The sequence below is a fragment of the Botryllus schlosseri genome, chromosome 11 (assembly GCF_051294905.1).
Source record: "Botryllus schlosseri isolate E-star chromosome 11, Bs_hap1, whole genome shotgun sequence".
NCBI classification, from domain to species: Eukaryota; Metazoa; Chordata; class Ascidiacea; order Stolidobranchia; family Styelidae; genus Botryllus; species Botryllus schlosseri.
This window is the reverse complement of record NC_137246.1, coordinates 23,295,845-23,317,975: the sequence shown is the minus strand read 5'-3', so window position 1 is coordinate 23,317,975 and position 22,131 is coordinate 23,295,845. Positions and strand designations below refer to the sequence as shown.

The following is a 22,131-nucleotide window of genomic DNA, read 5'->3' as shown; positions in this document are numbered from 1 at the left end:
CCCTACGACATCGATACTTCGATTTTTCTTCAGCGCCCCCATACCACCCCTCTGATCCCAGCGCCCGCCATATCCCCCCCTAAGCGTTTCCGCCCCCTTCAAAATCCAAATCGCCCCTTGGGGGGCGTTGGGGACAAGGTTAAGAACCACTGGTATAGAGGATACTCACGGAAAGTCTGATTGTGGGAGCCCTACCTGTTGCCCTGTCATATTGGAATGCCAGACGGATATTTCCGATTAAGTTAAGGCCAGAAGTGTCGGCGATGGCGGCTTGCTAATTTCATACGCTTTGTAAATGACAATCGCATATGTTCATCAATTAATTATTATTATTATTTGTACTTTGACATAATTATAATTTGGATTTTTCCACAGTGTGTACTGTAGGCCTCAGCACAAATCTTTCACAAATTTGCGCGTGCTCGATTCGCCTTGCTATTGCTACGGAATTCGTGAGGCCATCACAACGATGTTTACAACAATTGAAAGTTGTGGAGAGCGTTTAACGAGTGCGTTCGATTCGGGAAGTGGTTTGACTGAAAGCGACCTTAATCCCTCAAGGATATCGATGTGATCCTTCGCTTTGAACACAATGAAAGATACCCTAGCAACCCAATGTCGACGTGACAGTAATACGACTTAAGATGATTAGATGAAGATACATTGAGCCCCCTGTGTGAAATGTATAGACGTCGATCATGCGATAAATAGTATTCATTTATTTAGCCAGATAGTTTCATGTATATCTTGTATAAACGCGCAATACGAAACATATACGATATACAAAACAGTTTTAATTAACGCAGATGAATCATTCGGTTCCTCATGAAAAAGTGAAGAATTTATTTCTATCGTCTTTACTAAATTTGTTTCCACTGTTGATAAAAGCAGATTGAATGAAGTGATAAAAAAAGAATTTAATTTACAGGGTATACTTGTGAATCACAGGCTATCGAGATGTATAGTTTACCAACGCCAAATAACTACCGGAGATTGAGTTGAATATAAAATAAATAAGCCTGTGGCTTTGTCTCAAGAGTGTTATCCTTCACGTCGAGAGCGGAAGCCTGCTACTCATCACTGATTTTCCGCACGTAATGAAACGGGATTAACACTGCTCTAGTGCCGAGAAGAAAAGATATCGCCACCTATCAAGCCCGACTTTTTGTTATTTGAATTCACTACATAGCATGATGAAATTACGGAACATTCGCGTATGTAGGCTATGTATATCGGGTGCGAATGTTGCGCATTTCAGTCTGCTGCTTGCGACTTCCTCGTCTATTTGACTTTGCTGTGATCTATATGGTTTTCATAGGATGTGTTGCAGACAGTATACCATTTCATGTAGAATAGATATAATCATGTCAGTTGTAATGACATGAATGTATACCACAGAATGTATACTAGATCGCTGGACAGTAGACACCAGTTTTGGCTCAATTCCAACCAATAGAAGCACTGCTATATAAGAAATAAGTTTGGATTTATTAACTATTGATTATTGGAGTACAAAATTTTGGATTTGAAAAAAATAGTATTTACGGTGGCAAATTCTTTTATTATTTATTATAGATCTATCCACCGTAAATACTATGATTTGAAATCCAGAATTTTGAACATCAATAACTTCGCTTCTACTGGTTGTAATTGGAGCCAAATTTGTTGTGCATCGTATTTTCAGTCAATCTAACAATTTCATGGAGTATCCAGTAAAATTTGAAAAAAAAATTGAATTAATTTTTTTCTTATATAGAAATTCTTCTATAGGTTGGAATTGAGCCAAATGTGGTGTGCAGCGTTTTTTTTAGGCGAGTAGCCAATAAAATTAACAAAAAAGTGATTTTGAACAGCCCTAATGTACTTGAACTTAAGCTGTTATCGGAATGTCTTGGCATCAGATTATAGTCACATTGCTAATCAAGTAGAAGTAGAAAGTAACGGCATAAATTTCTCCTCAAATACATGTAGAAATTTACAAGACATACCAGAACTACTTTAAGTGGATTTAAAAAACCAATGCCTGAAAATATTCAAGTAAGCAATTGCGAAAAGTATACTTGGTCGAAGGCTCGCATACATTTAGCGGTTAATCGGAGGTGCTATTTTGAAAGTTGTAAGGTGTATATCGGGACGGGACTAACGCAAACAAACTGATAACACCACAAATTAGTGCAATCGTCTAACGTATATTCCTTCACCGTAATACGGCGGTTATTTCATGCAGTTTTAATGACAATTGCACTCATAAAAAAGTGCTACTAACTCATCCCACTTTCCACTTTTCAAAGACGAATCGTAAAAAGAATGCTGTCTGCCCTAAAAAATTGTCACGACTTAGTAGTACGAGTAGGAAAAACGAAAAAAAATTAGAAGTACTTCATTCCTGACCACGCTGCTTAGCATAGGTCCGGGTCGTCAAATGTCGTCTTATCGAGTAGACATCATTGTCCGCAATGGATTGCTTGTTAATGGCTACATGCAACTTTCCGAGTAACAACTCCAACATATGTTACTGCCCGATATAGGTTCCGCCCGAATCCGCATGTCTATTTTCTGTCAGACACCGGCGACGATCTCCAGCTCCGGAATGACGTAGCCGAGCTCCGGCGAGCAAACTTCCTCGTTTTGCCACCTGCTCTAGCATAATCCCGCGCGACCGATGCAAGTGCCGAACGCGCGACGCTTATCTTGGCCTGTGCGGTGGGCGTGACGGATCCCCGTCCTCTGTCTGCACTTTGAAAAGCGCTGGATCGAGTGCTATTGCAGTGTCTCGATGATTCTTTTGGGTCGGGAACGTGTAGTCGCTGTTGAGTGACTTCGATGATTCCAGATGACGAAATAGGTCTGGCGCGCTGAGCGCGATGTCTGTTGTTAGGAACGGGGATGGTACCAGACCTAGGAAAATCATATAAGGTGTAGCTTCTAGAGGTGATTGAAGTATAGTCATTGTTGATACTCACGTAGAAGTGTCGTTGTAAATTTTACTCAAGTACTAATAGAATTAGCGATATCCCAGGAAGTATTTTAGCCCTATAGTTTTGCTTACACAACTGAAAACTGTTAAGTGGGATGTAGTCTGAAGTCTTAAACACTTCAGTAAGTATAGTGGAAGTAGCGGAAAAGTAGAAGTACTTCGTTACTGACCACCCCTGGATGTATCTTCGATAACGAAAAATGGGGATCCGCATGAGAGTGTAAAATCATAGGTGATAGAATATTAAAATAAACCCGAATATTTCCGGCTGACAACAGCAACTAGTAGAGAAATGAAAAGAACATTGTGTATCAACAATAGGATCATCAAATATGACGTCACCGGCACGAAAATGCGAAAAATCGAGGTGAACATATGGTGGTTTCATTATGATTTCTGGATGTAGTGCAAAGATACACTAGGCTTTACAACATTACCTTGGACGGTTCATCAGTGCTTGTATTGCTTGAAGATTCGACTTCCGTTCGTTATCGCGGCAGTATTGGCAATTCCGCGGTTTCGAGTAAGATAGAGAATTCAGACTGGGCCGTTTGTTCGGAGGTAACCGCTCGCTCCAAGAATATTCGTAATGCCTGCGTAAATCAACACTAGAACTTTATCTGAAGTCGTGAATTGTAGGTTGCTTCGCCACCCGTGGCACTGGTTGCAAAAAGATATGCGACCGGCTGACGTAACAATCGCTGCTACAAAGCTGGATTGCTGTACTATGGCTAGTTACTAGGAAGAAGCCAAAATGTAAATCCTTATTCAGGTGAAGCCAGAAAAATAATGGATTGAAAACTACTCCGAGCAATAGTTTAGACGAGGCGTTCTCAATTTTAAAAATTCCATCCGTGAGACATGTGCATTGTGCAGAAAGAATAATGATGTCCCAATTTGGGATAATTTTGAAACAGAATACGGTAATTGAAACAGCGGGTATATTGTAGTGCGGAGCGGATCGACAGATTCTCTGGTCAGGCTCCGATCCGGTTAACCGATTCTCTGGTTCGGCTCTGGTCAAAAATGAAAAAGTCCTGTCGGAAATCCGGCCCAACACGATACGGTGGTTCCGTGAATTTAAAAATATGGCTCGTTTCTTTTCGCACTGTCTTGGCGGTTACTTGCGTGTTGTTGGTTGGTAGTTGTTTAGTTACGAAGGTAATGCTTACCCATAAAGATTCTGGCCTTATCAAAAAAGCACTGATTCGTCTCCGGCCGTATCAGAAAAAGTACTGATCCGGCCCGGCCAAAATTGAAAAAATCTGGCCATATATACAATCCGGCACCGGTCCATGCTCCGCACTAGTTAATTGCCTAAATGATGTATAAATCACAAATATATGAATAATATAATAATTCATACTAATAATAAATATATAAATGATAAGTCTGTTGAACTTCTCTATTCTCTACTGCAGGGGTCACCAACCTGGTGCCCGCGGGCACCAGGTAGCCCGCGAGGACCAGATGAGGGGCCCGCGAGCCTGTTCTAAAAATTGATTGAATAGCAGCATTTGCCAATATTAGTCAGATTATCACCAGTGAGCTTTTAAATATATAAATTGAGTGATTTAGCTATAGTTGTTTAAATCACTCTGTGACATGTGACTTAGAAATGACAATACATATATAGGGTTACCATACGTCCTCTTTCAAGAGGATTTGTCCTCTTTTTTGACTATTTTGAAAGTGTCCTCCGAGGACGACCTTTTGTCCTCTTTCTTGAGATTTTGTCCTCTATTTTGAAAATTTCAGTCAGATTTAGAGCAAATTGCGAGTGATATGCCGTAAATTAGCACAGAAGTGACGCTCCGGCGGGTATTTCGGAGCGAAAAACGGTGACTTTAGCTCTGAGCGAAAAGATGACCTTTTTTTGTTTAGTCATCCACCTGGCAATGCGGAGAGAAAAACGGTATTTTGAACTCGGAGCCAAAAGATGACCTTTTTTTTAGTCATCCACCTGGCAATGCGGAGAGAAAAACGGTATTTTGAGCTCGGAGCAGAGGGATAACTTTTTTTTTTAGTCAACCTATCACAAAGTGGGAAATTCACCATTTTTTGAGAATTCCTCTACGGTTTTCCAAGTCTCAAATAAAATATGGTAAGCCTATACATATATAAACCACTTAAAATGATGATATCAAATATACCCAATTACAATTAGTTGTAGTATACCAACTTGTAGTAGAATAACAAGATATCGAAGACATATAATAGGCCAACGGCGTACTGCTCATACTGGCGATATGACGGCATGCCATCCACGGTCTTCTTGAAAGGATGAGGGGTTGGATGATGGGAATGGATGTTTTGATTTAAAAGAATATATTAGAAGTCTTACCGCTATGCGATACCTGCCCAGTGCTATGCATATCAAAGCGGAAATTGTGTCTGGCACGGATAAACGGCGGGAGTAAATGGTAGCCCGTCGCTTCAATCAGTACCCAAAAGTAGCCCTTGGTTGCAAAAAGGTTGGTGACCCCTGCTCTACTGCATGATATTTAAAAGGATAGGTAAATAATGCGACTGCGCGAATCTACTTGGTTTAAAAAGTAGCGCTTTCTTACTGTATATACTATTTACCTGGGAAGAAAAAGACCGACCCCTTGTCTTTTTCTCGGAGACGCGGAATTTTTTCGGAGATATTGCAAATGATTTCGCGTGCAGGACAAACGCACCAAGTCCAAGTCCGGGGCGGATTTATTACAGAGTTCGTTTCTTGAGTCAACCGTAGACGAAGGCTTGCGGGTTTTGGACAGGGTGGTCGGGCCCGATGTCGACGGCCGGCGGCGCGTTGTCCTGGCGCTATGAGGCCTAGCGTCCTGGTCCTTAGTAACGGGGATGGAAATAGTGGCGGAATTTGATGCGTTGGGTTGAGAATGGGACGCCGATTTTGCGTAGTGCCGCGCTTTGGCTCTGCATGTACAAATTCAAATGTTTTATTCATAAATTTCAGCATAAAGATAAACGACATACAATTTAATACTGTATCCGTATTGAAATAAATCCGAATATTTTCGGCCGACACGCGTCATCGTCATAGTAGACATTTGAAAAGAACTTTGTGTATCAACAATAGTATCACCAAATATCACGTTAATGCCATAAAAATTCGAATAATCACGGCGAACACAGATTATACATGAACTCCTTCTGCTGTTAACACATAGGCTATCGAATTTTAACAAAAGTCGACTCCAAGGCTTATATACGAAGAATGAGCAGCCTCTCCCGACGAAACGAAATCTGTCGTTTCCATATATTTTTCTCACAATTAATGATATATCAACAACAGAACATAGGATTATGCGATAACGACATTTACTGCAAACACAAAAGGGGATATTTTCTGACTGGATTGGTTTTGAGTGGTCTTCTTGGTAACGCCATTTTTCACCGAAGTAAAGCCCTCTTTGTTATCGTTTTTGGACAACTGCGCAGCAGCTTACACGATCGTGCTAATTACAGATTCCACATCGACATACTCGTAATGATCGGAGAGCATTTCTCGATATCTTTCGATGGGATTCGGGTATGTTGCTCTTCTAAGATCAATGTCCATTGCAGACAGCGATATAATGCGTAAATTCAGAGTGTAAGTGATACCGACAGGCTGTGTGCTCTTGCGCTGTGCAGTTTTGAAACATACGATCATTGACATTGGGAAACTTCATTGGAACACGCATCCTGCATATATAGTTGACCATCGGCTCGCGATCAGACAGTATATATCAATCGCGGTGTAGCGAAGCAAAGTTCCCACTCCAGCCGCGTTCTGGAAGAAAATTCGCGCAATCTTAGTCTGTTAAGTTGTTCGACTTGATCCTCGCAATGCTTCACTTTCCAACTGAGTATCTTATCCATGTCTCTCAACTGTTCCATCAATTCTAACTTGATACGTTTTCTTTCCGAAGTCTCCGCCTTTATTTCGCCCAACGCGAACGTCTGCACATCTAGTTTACCCTGCAGACGCACACGCTCCAAATGTTCTTGCCTGACTTCTTCTTGCAGGCTTTGAAACAGATTTGTGAGCTTGTACACGTACGGATCCTCGGCGAGATCCGAATTGCTGCAACTTTCCGGCTCGGGACAAGATTCCACAACGCTGCGTGGCGTTTCTATTTCATCGGGAAAACAGCCAGTTTTTAGATCTCTCTCCATTTGCAAATTCCTCGTCGTCACATCTGTAGAGAGAAATGTATGACGTGTTCATGACATCTCTCTAGATAAGCCATTTTATCTCCATACCTGAAAACAGACTTGCCCTTTCCGTCGACAAATTTTCAGTCCTACGGCGTTTCTTGACGCGGGCGTTTTGATAGGGCACGCAAGTAATCATAAGATACTTCAAGGCTCGGCAGACTTGATCGCGAAAAGCGACCATTTTAGTACTTATTCCACGGACTTTATCAGTCAATCGGTGAATTCCAGGCATGGAATCATACACGCAATATTTCGCTGCAATTTCGCTTACAGCAATAGAGACTTTCACTCGCTTGTAAAGGCTGATGATCGAAACAACTGATCTATCAACTAATCTCGCGTCAAAGGCTAGAATTAGCGCCAGCACAAAATACTCCATTCTCCCGGACTGGTTAAAAACTCAAGTTTTTGAAAATGATGATCAGATTATATATTTCCGATTTTTATAATCGATTATGACGTCATAGTCATTTCCGAAACAATCCATTGGTGGACTGCATGCAGTTTACTCCATCGCCGAACATGGCAAGTCCTGTCCAGTGTCCATGTGTTACAGGTCGTAGATTCGTGTCAGAACTCCCTTGGAAACCGGTTTCGATCAAGCTATAGTGGGCTAATCGCTGACATGGTAAAAATAAAGTAAATATATCTCTATCATAGATCTATATAAATAAGCTACTTAGTGCTACCTGTAAGTAGCTCTCGATGAGGCCCTCATGATACTCGATTGCTCTACCAACAAAGTTTGAAATAGACGCAATAAAATTGTGATTGACACATCAAACTCCACAGTAATAGTTTTAGCCTCTCGTGCTGTATGCGGAATTGAGGTTATTATTTCCATATTCCCTTTCAGTCGACTTAATCAAACGTGCTCAAATGGTGCCACGACTATGTAGGTAGAGGCGGCTCAAAAACGCAACGAAAGCGGGACTTGCACTGCACAAGTAGACGAGAAAATATCCATCAGTATTTGGCATTGAAAATATGCCATTTATGTTATAACGCATTAGAATCGCATACTATTTTAAGTACGACCATAGAAGTTCTTACCTGTGGATAATATGCCTTTTTCTGTCACGTTCGAATTGAACAGCAATGTTTTGTAACGTCTTTAACGCGATCAAACGATCCATAAGTGCGTCGATATTTTGTGGTTTCAACGTTTCCCGACAGCTATTGCTCGCTCTCTTCCGAATTCCTCTGTCCGGATAGTCTTTAGCCTTGTCATTTTGCCTCGCCGATTTTGCAGTGTTCGGAGTCCGCCGGTGTACGAAATCTCGCCAATCGACTCCAGGCGGAAGGTTGGCGAAGGATTTCAAATCGTAACTACTATACGGTTCTGGTAGGAGCTCGGCGTAGTGTGCGGCCTCGTAGTATTTGCTCGCGTTGCAATTTCCTTCGTCCGATTCATATTGGTCACCGTCCGAATATTCCCCGGCAGTCGCCGAATGGTTATTTACATTCTCACGAAAGTCGGTGTCTCTGGTGGTGTCGAATACCGCGCTGACTTGTTTTAGTCTGCGGTTAGCTTCTGTCTCATCCACCGCGTCGTCTTCGTAATCGTCGGCTTCGTTTTCTGAGATATCCGACTCTTCCAAGTCGCTGAAAGATATTCTACCGACTCCCTTTTCCAAATCATCGGTAGGCCCAGGCTCGTCAAGTTGCTCGTCATCAACTGTTTCGTCCTCTATGACGTCATCACCCTGTTCATCAAACACAGAATCAATCACAATGCCAACACCGGCGGACTCGTTATTGTTATTATCGCTGCAGTCTGCTTGGCGCAAAGCAGCCTTATCGACTGAGAATGGAAATCCTCTTTGAGGTTCATCGTCTCCGCTGCCTCCTCTGGAGCTATGAATGGCGTCTGACGATCCGGAGGGGGAAGATTCGCCAGCTGAATTGTACCGCTCGTCCATAATTCCGGATATCGATATGGTGGAGGATGATAACGATGACGTACGGCTGCAAATGAAGAGACAATTGTCACGGCCAGACTTTGACAACGTGATAATTCTAGTTTCTAATAAGGTCGAAATGCGGTAAATACAATTCTAATCTAATTTGCGAAATGTTTCTATGCTCTAATTTTATTTCTATTCTAATGTAATTTTTGTTTTTACTGAAATACTACAGAACTGTACAATGCGAAACGAGACAAACTGAGTTTGTCATAGTCGCATAATAGTCATTTCGGGTCTGCAGGGTTCTGAAAAACATATAAAATGCGTTCGCCGATGTCATACTCATCTAGCGTGCTTATGATGGCGGCATATTGGCGGAGATTCGACCCAGAAAAATCAAGGTGACAAGGTAGAGTTATTATTACAGTACGTACCTGCTATTCGCTCGCGATGGCGCAGATCTTCCCTCCAAGCAAAGCGAAGCTAATGCATCGTTTGGAAAAGACGCGACTCTAAACGATTTCCCGGACGGTACGTTCGACCACGATTGTTTCGCCTGATACGCCAGACCAAGTTCGGGCACCACAACTTTCTTATCCCCCGAATCGGAGGCTGGCGGGTCAAAAGTTATGGTGGATCCGCGTGATCCATGCCTAACACGGGCGGAAGGCAACCGCCACTTTTCAGTTCGATGGTCACTACTGTCAGGCTTAGGTGTGCTTTCGGAAGAGTGACGTGACCTACTGGAAAGAACTGAACCCAGATCTGGATACAGAGTGGTGTATCTGGGCCGTTCCGTGGACGGGGCAGCAGTGCGCGGTCGGGCGCCGTAAACCGCATCCTTAACCCAGTATTGCTCCCTGTACTGTCTTCGTAAATAGTTTTTCCCCGCCAACATGTCTATATACTCGGTCGCTAAAGCCGTGTTTCTGGCAGCTGCACTTTCAGATATCACTTTGCTGCCGTCGTATTCCAACACTTTCGAGTGCTTCTTTTTCCTTTGAAACGGGGCGGCGCGCAATTTCAGTTCTTGGCTCTTGCTTGGCAGTGTTCGACAGGCATTCATCGGTAGACGGTGTCTGCCTATCTCAGAAGCACCCAGAGTTGCAGAAAAAGGTTTACTACTTTTCTGGTGTTTCTGTCGATTCGGTCTAGTTCCGTCTGGGTATCGAAATCCCGGATATTTTACATTGCGAGCCGCGATCTCTCTGAAATTCAATAACATGACGTTTAAATATTAAAAGTCTTGGTAAACATCGGCCGTATTAGTTTATTTGTAAATATATAGCACGAAATATATGTAACACTATATAAAAGCTGCTTCACAGCCGTGAGGCCTAATTAACTTGTTAGGCGGCGTACCAATGAGTAACATAAATATGTCATACAATCCTGCACCTGCCCGCGTATGTCCTATCTGATAATAATGCGATAAGATTTATCACATTATTCCGTAGTATACTATTGGTCTATTGATACAAAATGCACCAAAACGCGAATATTGAATATTCGACCGATTGGTTTAACAATGACGCATGTGTAACCGTCCAAAACAGTGGCTCCATTAATGCGGCCACTTGCCTAAAACCACACGAAACATCGGCATATTCGATTAGTACACATTAAACCGAAACTCAATAACTAAAACGTGGTTGCATCACCGCCAACCATGCTACGAATCCGACTAAACGGCACCCTTACATTGTGATGAAGTCTTCAATCTATGTTTCGAGTATAAATTAACAACACTCAAACCAAAGAACGCAACATTCCAATCAAGATAAAAACACACATATCATAGAATTTCATTCTGTCAAACCGTATCTCGATTCAGCATCTTAAACATTTACAGAAAATAACTGGCAGCCAATCGCTAGGCCGCATGCGCGCTCAGCAGCTCACCTACTCTTTGTATTCAAACAGAAACAGGCATATGGAACGCTGACCGGGATTAAAACATCTGTCAGAAATATGTGATCGATATAGGATGACCCAAAGCAGTTCGATTCTTTATTTTCAAATATGATCTGATTAACGAATTGGTGTGGTCAAGAATAGTTGCGCAATGCGCACACGCCCGGTAGTGAACAGCGTAAACGTTGACCAGAAAGGCGGTTCCGCCGCTTTGATCTCAGTCTGCACTCTACGTCGGTCCTGTTTATCACGTAATCATATATTCTATCCGATGTCCTTCAAATATCATAGCAAAATAAAGTCTTCCACAAGCCTATTAGCAATCGAAAATTCTTGCCAATGCTGCGTTAGGCTATTCAACAAGCGCGTCCTTATCCACTGAGGCCACGTTAAGGCCTACGTTTCAAGAGCTGCGCGTGAATCATATTTGACATGAAAGCCTATGGATAGGCCCTTGTTCAAGTCCACGCTCCACTCGAAGGTCATTCAATCTTTTATGGCGCGTGGTATTTCACGCAAGGCAATTACCCTGACGAGTCTGCAAAGCAGATTGTGGAGTGGATGCTTGTCTGGGAATGTCGTGGAAAACAGTTATCGAGCAACGAAAGTCAAGAATCGAACTTGATGTTGAGTGCGTAACGAGATCGATTCATCCCATGTGCTAACATTGAATTTAGAGGGATTAATGATCGACAACACCGAAAGAGTCAATGAGCTCTCGTGTTCGTGGGTGTGGCATTATGCCTCAGCTACCGGTGTATGGATAATAATTGGATAATGGACAGTGGACACAGTGGCAGTTAAAATCATTTGCCACAATCTAGCCAGTCGATGGCAGCGTTTCCAATTCCAGATGCCGCCAAGATGTGACACACATTAACATTAATAAATCAATTGTTCTAATGCGTAATAATTAGAATTAACCATGTATGTGGATTGTCAATTTTAAAATGAAATTAGCGCGACATTATGCGTTGTCTTGCCATCGTCACAAACAGTAATGTAGGTGCGTAGACTTCACAAGTTTCATCATCGTTAAGTTGTTCAGCTCAATTTCTTGATAGCATGGTCATAACCAATGTTCCCTCTAATTTTTGACGAGTCACTGCGCAGACCATTGGACAACAGTGCGTAACGACTAAAAAAAATTCATCACTTCGGATTTTTTGGGCGCAACTTAGATTTTCTGTGCGCAGAGACCATGTCAGCACTGCGTATTTGCGTACGTGCGCAGCTTAGAGAGAGAGAGAGAGAGATATGATATTCTTTCTCGCCTGCACCATCGAGATGCTTTGGCGACGGAGTTGCGATACGGCCCCATGAGGTCATCTAGTCTGCGCCCCCGTTTCTTTTTCTCCTCCATGCTATCCGTGACAGGATAGCTGCTGATAGCAGGATAGCTGCGGATACCATTTTTCGAGTCTTTGGTATGACCCGGCCGGGGATCGAACCCACGACCTACCGCTCGAGAAGCCGGACGCATAACCATTACACTATCTCGCTAGTCATTGGTCATAACTTAGGGTTACCATATTTGGGAATCGAGAAAGAAGGACACTTTTTCGAAATTTTCAAACCCAGAATTACGGAGAAAAATCTTGGGAAAATGATAAATTTTCCTCACTTCGTGGTCGATTGACTAAAATATTCGGCTTCATTTCAATATGAATATATACTATCCAATTGTATATAGAAGTTCTGTACCTCCAAGAAGCTCTTCAAATATCTGACACATTGAAAACCGGCTTCTCCTAACATTTCACACTCCAGTATAGGTTATCGGTATTGTCATTGTTATACGTCAGGGGCGCGCAAGCTATAACGACCCCCCAACGATTTTCATATGACCCGAGACGAAAATGTCAATGTATCAGTTACTACCAATTTACTAATAACTGTATTGTAAAAACGTCAGCTAGTTCACATTCGTTTTATTTATGGATAGTTTCCTTTTCGCGTCCATATACCATGCGGCATTCATCAACTTTGATCATGATTCACACTTCTACCAAAAAGGATTGTATAAATAAAGTTAGTGATTATTATCGTTAGTCGTTGCTGCGATGATTTTTAAGGTTTCACTGTATTGGATATGAGCGAGTCGTTTCCATAATAAATGGGTAATCTATCTCAGTATATGAACTTCGAAGCATGGGTCGGCCAACCCGTGGCCCACGGTTTTGAGTGGCCAGCGAGGTAATTCTCGAAATTGGTTATATTATCAAAAAAAAAAAAATTCTCCAGGTAATTTATTGTAAACTTGCAAGGCCAACGAAACATTTGATTAGTCAGACCGCGAAATGCGGGATGTCCATGACTAAAATATCAGTTTCGACGCATTGGAGTAGCCAGGGGTCAGCCATATTTTTCGTAGATCTTCGTATATGACCACAAAGTATAATATTTCGTAGCAGATCGATTTATTTGACTTTACATTTTCCTTAGCGCTTCGCGCGATTTACTGTTACTCGAGTATACTTGCTTTTAGTACTGGTACCCCAATCCTGAAAATCGAAAATACGCCCAATTTACAGAATCGAGTCTAGCTATAATTCGCGCTTATGAGTGAACGTGTCGTTCAACATGCGCATTAGCATCGACACTCACGGAAAGATCGTCGGCGATGAAACCTTGACACAAAATGAGACGCATGTTCGCCAAAATCTTCAATATTGATATGTTCCGGCCCCAAATAATCCGGCCCTTGCCAAATGAGCCCAGAGGTATACAGAGGCGGCCCGCAATTTATGCAAGTTATCATTGACCGAATTCATTCATTAACTTTGTAAAATTTTGCGCTTGGCGCGGCTATGGCATAAATATAAACTGGGGTTTAATGACATAATTGTTATCGATTTTTATGCATTGTAATTTATGTCTTGCTTTCACAGTTACCTAATCTGGTTTGCTCTTATTGGACGACAACCAAAAGGTCATCAATATTCAAGTGGCCCGCGCAATGGTTCGTAAATCTCATGTGGCCCTTTGGCCGAAAAGGTAAGCCACCCCTGATCCAAGCAATACATACCAGTCGGAACGGATCCATCATTGCAGCGGTCGCCAATATGCAATATGGATATTGTAATTTGGACTATGCTATGCCAATTTTCCATAGTTCCATATATCTTGATAAATACGAAAGATAAATATTTACCATGGGATGAATAATTTAACGGGATCGTGGTTAAATAGCACCATTCAAACACGTTTCTTTCATGTTACCTTATTGTTGCTACACGGCTTTCCTCAATATTTGCGGACATACAGCAAATGTAATCCTGATACCGCAATTCCATAATATCCACACGCGATATACCTTCATTGTCTTAGTGTTATGATTATCTGTAACTTTGAAATACGCAACAACTTACGCTTTGGGGTAAAGAAGCCGTCGGTTTAAAATTATAAGTAAAGATATAGTGCAGTGAATATATAGTTTACATTGCGCATTAGGATTCTCACTCATAGGTTGTAATACTTCACCTCTGGTGTACGGATTTACCGCCGCCCAAATCTCTCGACAACGACTATTTCTATAGTATGCTTCTATCTATGGCACAATCAAAGTATATATAAGGATGATTATAATCATAGTAGAATATAAATGTTTTGAGAGCATTTGAACATTTGAGAGCATGAAGCATGAGCATGAAGCATGAAGTCATTGGACTGTCAGGAACACTTGAACAAACTCCGACTTCACCATCACTTGTTCATTCATCATCATTCATCATTGGTTTATTAGCAATATTATCAGTTCAATACACCACAAAAAATGCGATACAATGAAAAGAAAGGAAGATGTCGAAGCGACTAGGAGTTGTCTATGGAATCGGACACCCACCTTGGCCTAGGCGATGTAAAGAGGAGGCATGCACACTGAATGAAAGTAAAGAAGATAGTATAGAAAAGGGAAGCGACAAGAAATATAGGGCGGCATGTCATGGGAAGCGAGATCGATAGGTCAGTCGTGGTCCGGTAATCTTGAGGATGGACTGTATTTATTTATTTTTTATTGTTTATTGTATTTTTTATTTATTTTTGATTGTCTCCAACTCCTATACTCAAAAGGTTGTTTCAAAATTTCTTTGATAAGAATCCGTTGTGGTTTCGAATGCCTGTTCTGACCAAATTCTATGTATCAGGGGTTTATCTGGGCCTGGGCTCCTCGTCGCCCACCTTACTACAACCGTAGTGCATTGAAAAGCCAAAACGTAAAGTGAACCGAGCTACAAGTCGGCTGAAATGACCACGATCGGGACGTATGGTAGTTTCAGCGACTAAACAATGAACATTGACTGCGAGAGAGGTTAAAAGACGTCCCCGAGAACACAAAAAACCAAAGACCCATCAACGATTGAACATTATGAAATTTTTGTCGTGGAGCACAAGGCCTAAAAGACGGTAAGCTCTACTGCGATGTGCCCATTAATACAATACAATACTGGGTACTTGATAAAATTGTTAGGTACCTAATTGAAGCCTGCACACCAAATTTGGTTCCATTCCAACAAGTAGTCGCATTGCTACAGTTGAAGAAAGTTTTTTATTTATTATTAAGAATAAATATATTTTTTTAATTTTCTGTTCACCCCACGAAATTGTTAGGTTGTCTATAGAAACGATGCTGTCAAAATTTGGCTCAATTCAAACCAGCGGAACCGGAGTTATTGCCGTCGAAAAATTTTGGACTTGAATAAAATAGTATTTACGGTGACCAATTGTTTTATTATTTTATTTAACTCCAAATTTTTCGACATCAATAATTCCGCTTCAGCTGACTGGAATTGAGCTAAATTTGGTGAACATCATTTCTATAGCCAACTGAACAATTTCATGTGGTGAACAGAAAATTTTTATTTTTTTAAATTTATGTAATATATAAAATAAACTTTCTTCCGCTGTAGCAATGCGGCTACTGGTTGGAATTTAACCAAATTTGGTGTGCAGGCTTCAATTAGAAAACCTAACAATTTTATCAAGTAGCCAGTAGAATTTGAGAAAAAAGTCATTTTTGAACACCCCTACTGCACAGAGCACAGCCCTTCCACTCAAACGTTTCAGATCATTGGGGTTTCAAGAGCACAATAAGCTCATTTGCCATGTTCAATGAGCTGAGCTTTGCTCATGCGTGAGTTTAGCAAGTGGATAATCCTATAATAATTCTACCATTGCTGTTAGGCGAAAGGCCAGATTCGCCGATCACTTTTACTAACCTTGAACCAGTGGTACCCATTGGCGGGGGTTTCATCATCGATTGCTCCAGAAATGTTATGGTGACGCATGAAAGCCGTAACTCATCTTTCCGAGATCGACTGGACGCCATTATTGTCAAAATTTGATATCAGAACCTTATTTTGCTCGCAGCTTACGACAATCAACATGTCAGCCTTGTTCGGAATTACTGAACAATCACGTTCCAAGGAAAGTTATGATCCTCAAATATACGATGTCGGGTCTATTAGTTTTGCCGATTCTTCACACGCAGTTAGTGGTTGAATATTAACTTTCGTGATTGACTGCGAACTCTTCGAGCCAAACTGAAATTAGAGGTAACACCCGCATGTCCGCGTAACTATCTTAAATTGTTTTGCATCAACACTTATTGTCAATAACTGCATAAAATTGACGAATACAAATAGATATTGCGATTTTGACGTCATGGGCTCAAGGTATTAATCGTAAAAGAGTGGGCTTGGCAAAAGCATCTCTCATAAAAGTGATCCACATGTTTTATTACCTTGTCTCGTCCATCTTGTCACCCAGCGACCACTTTTGCAGGTAAATATCCGATACAAGCTGTCGTAACGCTTTCGAGTCTTCGGAAACTGTAGGCATCGTGAAGTCGTTGGTTACTGGTTCGCACCTAATTTCAGCATCAACCGTACGATATACCGTCAACGCCGGTTAGGCTATTATTTGTTGAAAGCCTGCTTCGAACTTCCACGCGACAGCCTATATTTGTATATCAACGCGGCATGATAACAAACAGCAAGCGCCGAAGGAATGTTTAAAGATCTCCGAAGGTATTGTGTCGCCTCGAAGGACAATTGCGACAAGGTCTGTGCCCTTATCTTGTAGTGATGACAAAAGCGGTAACAAGAAACTATCAATGACTGTAACGGAACGATTGAAATAAATGTGAATCAAGCCGTGTAAATTTGAGTTGTTGCGAATTCAGTTGGCGGAGCAAGTTTTAACCAAACGAATTAAGCTTCTGTTCCACCATTGCGTGGCGGTAACCCGGTCAACCAAATGATTACCAGAGAACCCGGCCATTGGAGAACCCGGCCCTACCAACTCGGCCCTCGGAGAACCCGGCCCTTGGAGAACCCGTCCCTCGGAGAACCCGGCCCTCGACGAACTCGGCTACTTGTTGTGGTATTCACGGTGTTTTTCGACTACTCTGGACCTCGGTGAATGCGGCCCTCGAACAATTTTGAATTAAAAATGCATTAAATGTGTACCCGGCCCTCGGGAAATTTTGTATTCACCGGCAATCCTAATATCCCACCTCCGGCAACCCTAATATCCTAACCCTACCCCTAATATCCCACCCCGGCAACCCTAACCCTACCCCTAATATCCCACCCCCAGCAACCCTAATATCCTAACCCTAATATCCCACCCCCGGCAACCCTAATATCCTAACCCTAACCCTAATATCCCCCCTCCCCCAACCCTAGTATCCTACCCGAACCCAATATTCCACTCCCCGAACCCTAATGTTTCCCTACCCCACCTCAACCTACAGTTGCATTGCCCTTAACAGCCTGCTCTGGACCTCGGTGAATGCGGCCCTCGAACAATTTTGAATTAAAAATGCATTAAATGTGACATGATTCTCAGGTAGGGAAAAATCACGTGCCGTGGTAGATCTCCCAGTGCGAGAGCCTGATATCGAAGAATCTACCACGCATGCTACCGGTTCACAATGATTGGTTGCCAGGGAACTCGGCACTTGGAGTTTGATGCCGCAGCTTTGCAGCATGTGGCCTAATATCCCACCCCGGCAACCCTAATATCCCACCTCCGGCAACCCTAATATCCCACCTCCGGCAACCCTAATATCCCACCCCGGCAACCCTAATATCCCACCCCGGCAACCCAATGTCGCACTCCCCGAACCCTAATGTCTCCCTCCCCCCTACCCTACCCAACCCTAACACCCCACCTCAACCTACAGTTGCAATAACGAGCAGACCACGCGTGGTTGATATGTGAGCAATAACAATCGTTGGGACATATTTTTCATCTGAACAAGTCACACACAATAGGCTATACAATGCGATAAGACCCAATGCGATGTCATGAACAGATATGAGGATGTCGAACGTCGCACGTCCGCCCCTCGCCAAGTCAATTCAACAATGAGCCGACCACGCAATCGTGATCACGTGATCTGATCACTCCGTGACTGCGTGACCTACGCATGCCCTGACCTCCTTACAAGACCGACAAATCAGTTGATAATAACATTATTACTTTATTAATTCATATTAATACTTGTAAATACACTTAATTTCAAAATTTCCTGAGGAATTCACCGAGGGCCGGGTTCTCCAAGGGCCGGGTTCTCCGAGGGCCGAGTTGGTAGGGCCGGGTTCTCCAAGGGCCGGGTTCTCCGGCAACCAACCAAATTACCGTTTGCGTTTCGATCCCCGATTCGTGAGAATATCGACCGGCGATCGTATCCCGGACGACGCAGTCTGGTGGTGGTGGGGTCACCGCGGTTTCCCACCGAGTTTCATTCGCAATATGCCTATCAAGTGTCTACTGAGCATTGAGTCCATTCACGACTTTGATGAACGACAATATGCCGGAAGTTTCTCGATTGCGTTCGCTGTACTAATTTGACAGTTTATTGACACGAACATAACAGATGACGTGGATGACCGCCAGATACTACAAACTACAGATATTAAAGATACGAAGGTTGTTTTCAGAGAGACTTTATTTTCGACCATAGATAGGTTTGAAGTGGGGTTACCATATTCTGAGATTCGAAAAGAGGACACTTTTCAAAAATTCTAAAAGCTCCATCACCGGAAAAGGAAACCGGCGATTTCGAAAAGTTGACCGAATAAAAGAAAATATCATCACTTTGAGTAGACTCCCGAATTACCCGTTTTTTCACGGGAATGTGTGGTGACTAAAAAACACTTTAATTCGACTCCCGTTTCACCCGATTTGTTATAAAACTGACGTCGCTGCTGCGCCGGGTCGAGTTCTTGATCGCATTTTAATGATTTTCTGGAAAAAGAGGACAAATTCCCAAAAATGAGACGATTTAGGGGTCATCCGAGGACACTTTCAATTTACTGAAAAGGGGCAAATCCTCATAAAAGAAATCGTAAGATAACCCTATTTTAAGCGACGTGCGTTGTTTTGTGTCCAACAAGTGTTCATTCGCCGTACTCAGTACAAAACACTTGGTGGCCATAATCAGGGCCGTAACAGCAGTTCGTCAGGCCCCCTAAAACGTTCGTCTTGGGCCCCCATATGGTGATAAATCGAACGTCTGGGGGCCCTCAGCCAATCGCTGTTTACCGCTATTAACTGCTACATGGGTTGTCCGTTTGGTGAGTCAGCTTTTCTCGCCTAAACGCGCGAAGCGCGAGGAATCTCTATAATGCATTATTGAATCAGGAAATATGATCGGGCATTACATATGCATTGCTATCAATATCCTCTCTCCGCCCACGTAATATGATTTACCGGTAGAGCTGAGTGAGGTGTGTTTGAAAATAAATCTATGTCCCCTCAGTAATAATTAAACATCTCCGGGTGTATAACCCGTTGGCAGAAACGAAACAACCCTTCGTCAGCCCCCCCAAAAAAACTTGAGTCTTGGGCTCCAATAGGGTGATAAACTGACCCCCCATTACTGGCCATAATAGAAGAAATGCAATACACCCCCAATGGATTGTCTCATAGGCTGTCACCACTAGGACCCGACGGATTTGTGTTTTTTGATACCGATAAATCCGATAACTTGCACCTTTGCCGATAACCCCCGATACATTCCGCCGATATTTAATAAGATATGTCATCTAGCTTAACTCGTATTTCCAAAACCTCAGAGCATTTATTTGAACTGCATCTTTACAGCCATTGCTATGATTGGACAAGAATACACTAAAGAGGTAAGTTTTGCTTACTTGTAGTAATTACTCAAGAGGTTATGGTTTGACTACTACCAATTCTACTTAACAGTTTTCAGTTTTTTAGGCAAACTAGGCCTAAAATACGTACAGAATATCAGAATACTAGGCCTAGAAATCGGCATTTCTACTTGAGCACTACCCTGACCATGACCACTTCTTCCTGTTTGTGTAAACTATAAGAAATAGATGAATAATTAGCCTATCTGTCTAGCACTCGCAGATTCCCAAACTGCCATGCTGTGACGTTACTAAAATTGCCGATGTTTATAATGGTCGATACCGATATTTCTTTCGAAGTGATATATCGACTTGATATTATCGGCGGACCTGTGTAGTCGCAAAATTTATTTAATGTCTTTTGTCCATAACGCTTCAAAGGTGATCTGCTAAAACAGGTGTAACGTTAAAAAAATCGGATTTTCCAGATTAGGAGGACACGTCATGGGCTGCTAGATTACGATATGATAGGTAATTGCTAGATGGCGAAACGGTACTTTCAAACGTTGGTGGGCCATATTTACTGTGATGAAATATTTGATATGGGTGCCAATGCGGTGTGAGCGGAACCAAGCAATCCGGTACCTAAATTATATATTCACTGATACTTTCGTGAAAACATATAATTGTCACTCCAAGACTACTGAGCGCGAAGCGCAACAAAATTTCTGGGCTTTACTTGACTTTTATGTATATTAAATGTGTGTAGGCTACTCCGTGAAAACAGCCCCGAAATTCCTCAGGCTATCTTCCGTATTGGGGATTAAACTACTTCTACTTGACAAACAGAAAATAGCGAAAAGTAAGTAAGTAGATCACAAAATATTGCGAAGTAGAAGTAGAAGTAGCGAAGATCAGATCTACTTGAGGAAGTAGCAGAAGTAGAGGGTAACTACTTGAGTACTTCAAAAAAGTAGAAGTACTTCGTTACTGACCACCTCTGGTTACATTCGACGCCGGGGTGTAAAGTGTAGACACCAGCAAATCGCACGACTCTCTGCGTTTGGATCACACTATTTCCCTCATTTTACCATGGGCAATTTATGTGAATGTTTGGGCTCCTCTTCCGCCGTGTCGCTGTTCTTACGGCGACGAAAGCCCAGAAAAATACTTGATGAAGCACGAAGAAAGAAAAAAAAGTTAGAGTCGAAAAAGTAGGCTACCGCCGATTAGCATCGAAAAGACTATGACATGTGTCACTAGGTCGAGGTCGATGCCAGTTTAAGAGACCGCAACTGGTCGTTCCGGGATCCTCCTATCTGTTCATTTCATCGCAACGTACTGGGACTGATGGCTCGTCGTGCCTGGAGGCTGGAGCAATAACGTAGCTGATGACGACTTGCTATCCTGTCATTTGTGAACTCTTAGCCGAACGGATTCACTCGATACCGATGCGAGATGCGTAGGCCTACGTCGGAGTTGCACAGATGAATCTCACGTGTCAAGGGGAGATATGAGAGAAAACGTGTTTTTTTTACCCAAACATAAGTAACAATGCTTGCAAAGTCTGAGCCAAGAAGCCAACCGCTTTGTAAAGTTTTTGCGATAAGAAAAAGGCAGGGATGTCTAGGTAGCACTTACGTTTGGAATAACAATGGTTACGAAGCTTGCGCAATACTAGAAGAGATAGCGATGAGGTAATGCAGATACATATGATATCTGGGGATCTTACCAGCGGTGCCACTACCAGTGTTTTTTCGGTCGTCCTAGTGTTTTTTTTTGCACAATTTTGCTAATCTAGCGTTTTTCTGCAATTGTGCGAACAATGAATTTACAATGAACTAATGAACTACTAATTTAACGCTAAATTTATCTCTAATAAGGCGATTTGGTGTCTCTGGCTGTGTTTGTTTTCAACAATTCTATGTGGTGGTGAAGTAACAAGCAATTATTACGTAACAGGGTGCGCTGTTAATTCGTACTTATGAGCGAAATCTCGGAAAAAATGAAGAGCGATATCGCT

The 22,131-nt window shown here is 42.3% G+C and overlaps 2 protein-coding genes across 6 annotated transcripts; both read right to left on the bottom strand.

The window, feature by feature from the left end:
* Positions 1-699: 699 nt before the first annotated feature.
* On the bottom strand, positions 700-17,068 carry LOC145450078 (uncharacterized). Of its 4 annotated transcripts, none has more exons than XM_080328559.1 (6): positions 16,745-17,068; positions 9,525-10,298; positions 8,237-9,151; positions 5,564-5,896; positions 3,415-3,570; positions 700-2,898 (listed from the first exon to the last, which is right to left on the bottom strand). In XM_080328559.1, exons 1-6 carry the CDS (start codon positions 16,840-16,842, stop codon positions 2,550-2,552), a joined length of 2,625 nt encoding a protein of 874 aa, XP_080184685.1. In that variant the 5' UTR covers positions 16,843-17,068; the 3' UTR covers positions 700-2,549. The 4 variants fall into 4 exon arrangements, 3 of the variants coding, with proteins under 3 accessions (XP_080184685.1, XP_080184686.1, XP_080184683.1); XM_080328560.1 differs by lacking the exon at positions 16,745-17,068 and adding an exon at positions 16,221-16,651 and having other exon boundaries at positions 700-2,868; XM_080328557.1 differs by lacking the exon at positions 16,745-17,068 and adding an exon at positions 16,221-16,645.
* LOC145450079 (uncharacterized) lies at positions 6,212-8,230 on the bottom strand. 2 transcript variants are annotated; one of them, XM_080328562.1, is made up of 3 exons: positions 7,229-8,230; positions 6,821-7,164; positions 6,212-6,755 (listed from the first exon to the last, which is right to left on the bottom strand). In XM_080328562.1, the coding sequence occupies exons 1-3, from the start codon at positions 7,560-7,562 to the stop codon at positions 6,651-6,653; spliced, it is 783 nt and encodes a 260-aa protein (XP_080184688.1). In that variant the 5' UTR covers positions 7,563-8,230; the 3' UTR covers positions 6,212-6,650. The 2 variants fall into 2 exon arrangements, with proteins under 2 accessions (XP_080184688.1, XP_080184687.1); XM_080328561.1 differs by having other exon boundaries at positions 6,212-7,164.
* Positions 17,069-22,131: the final 5,063 nt, after the last annotated feature.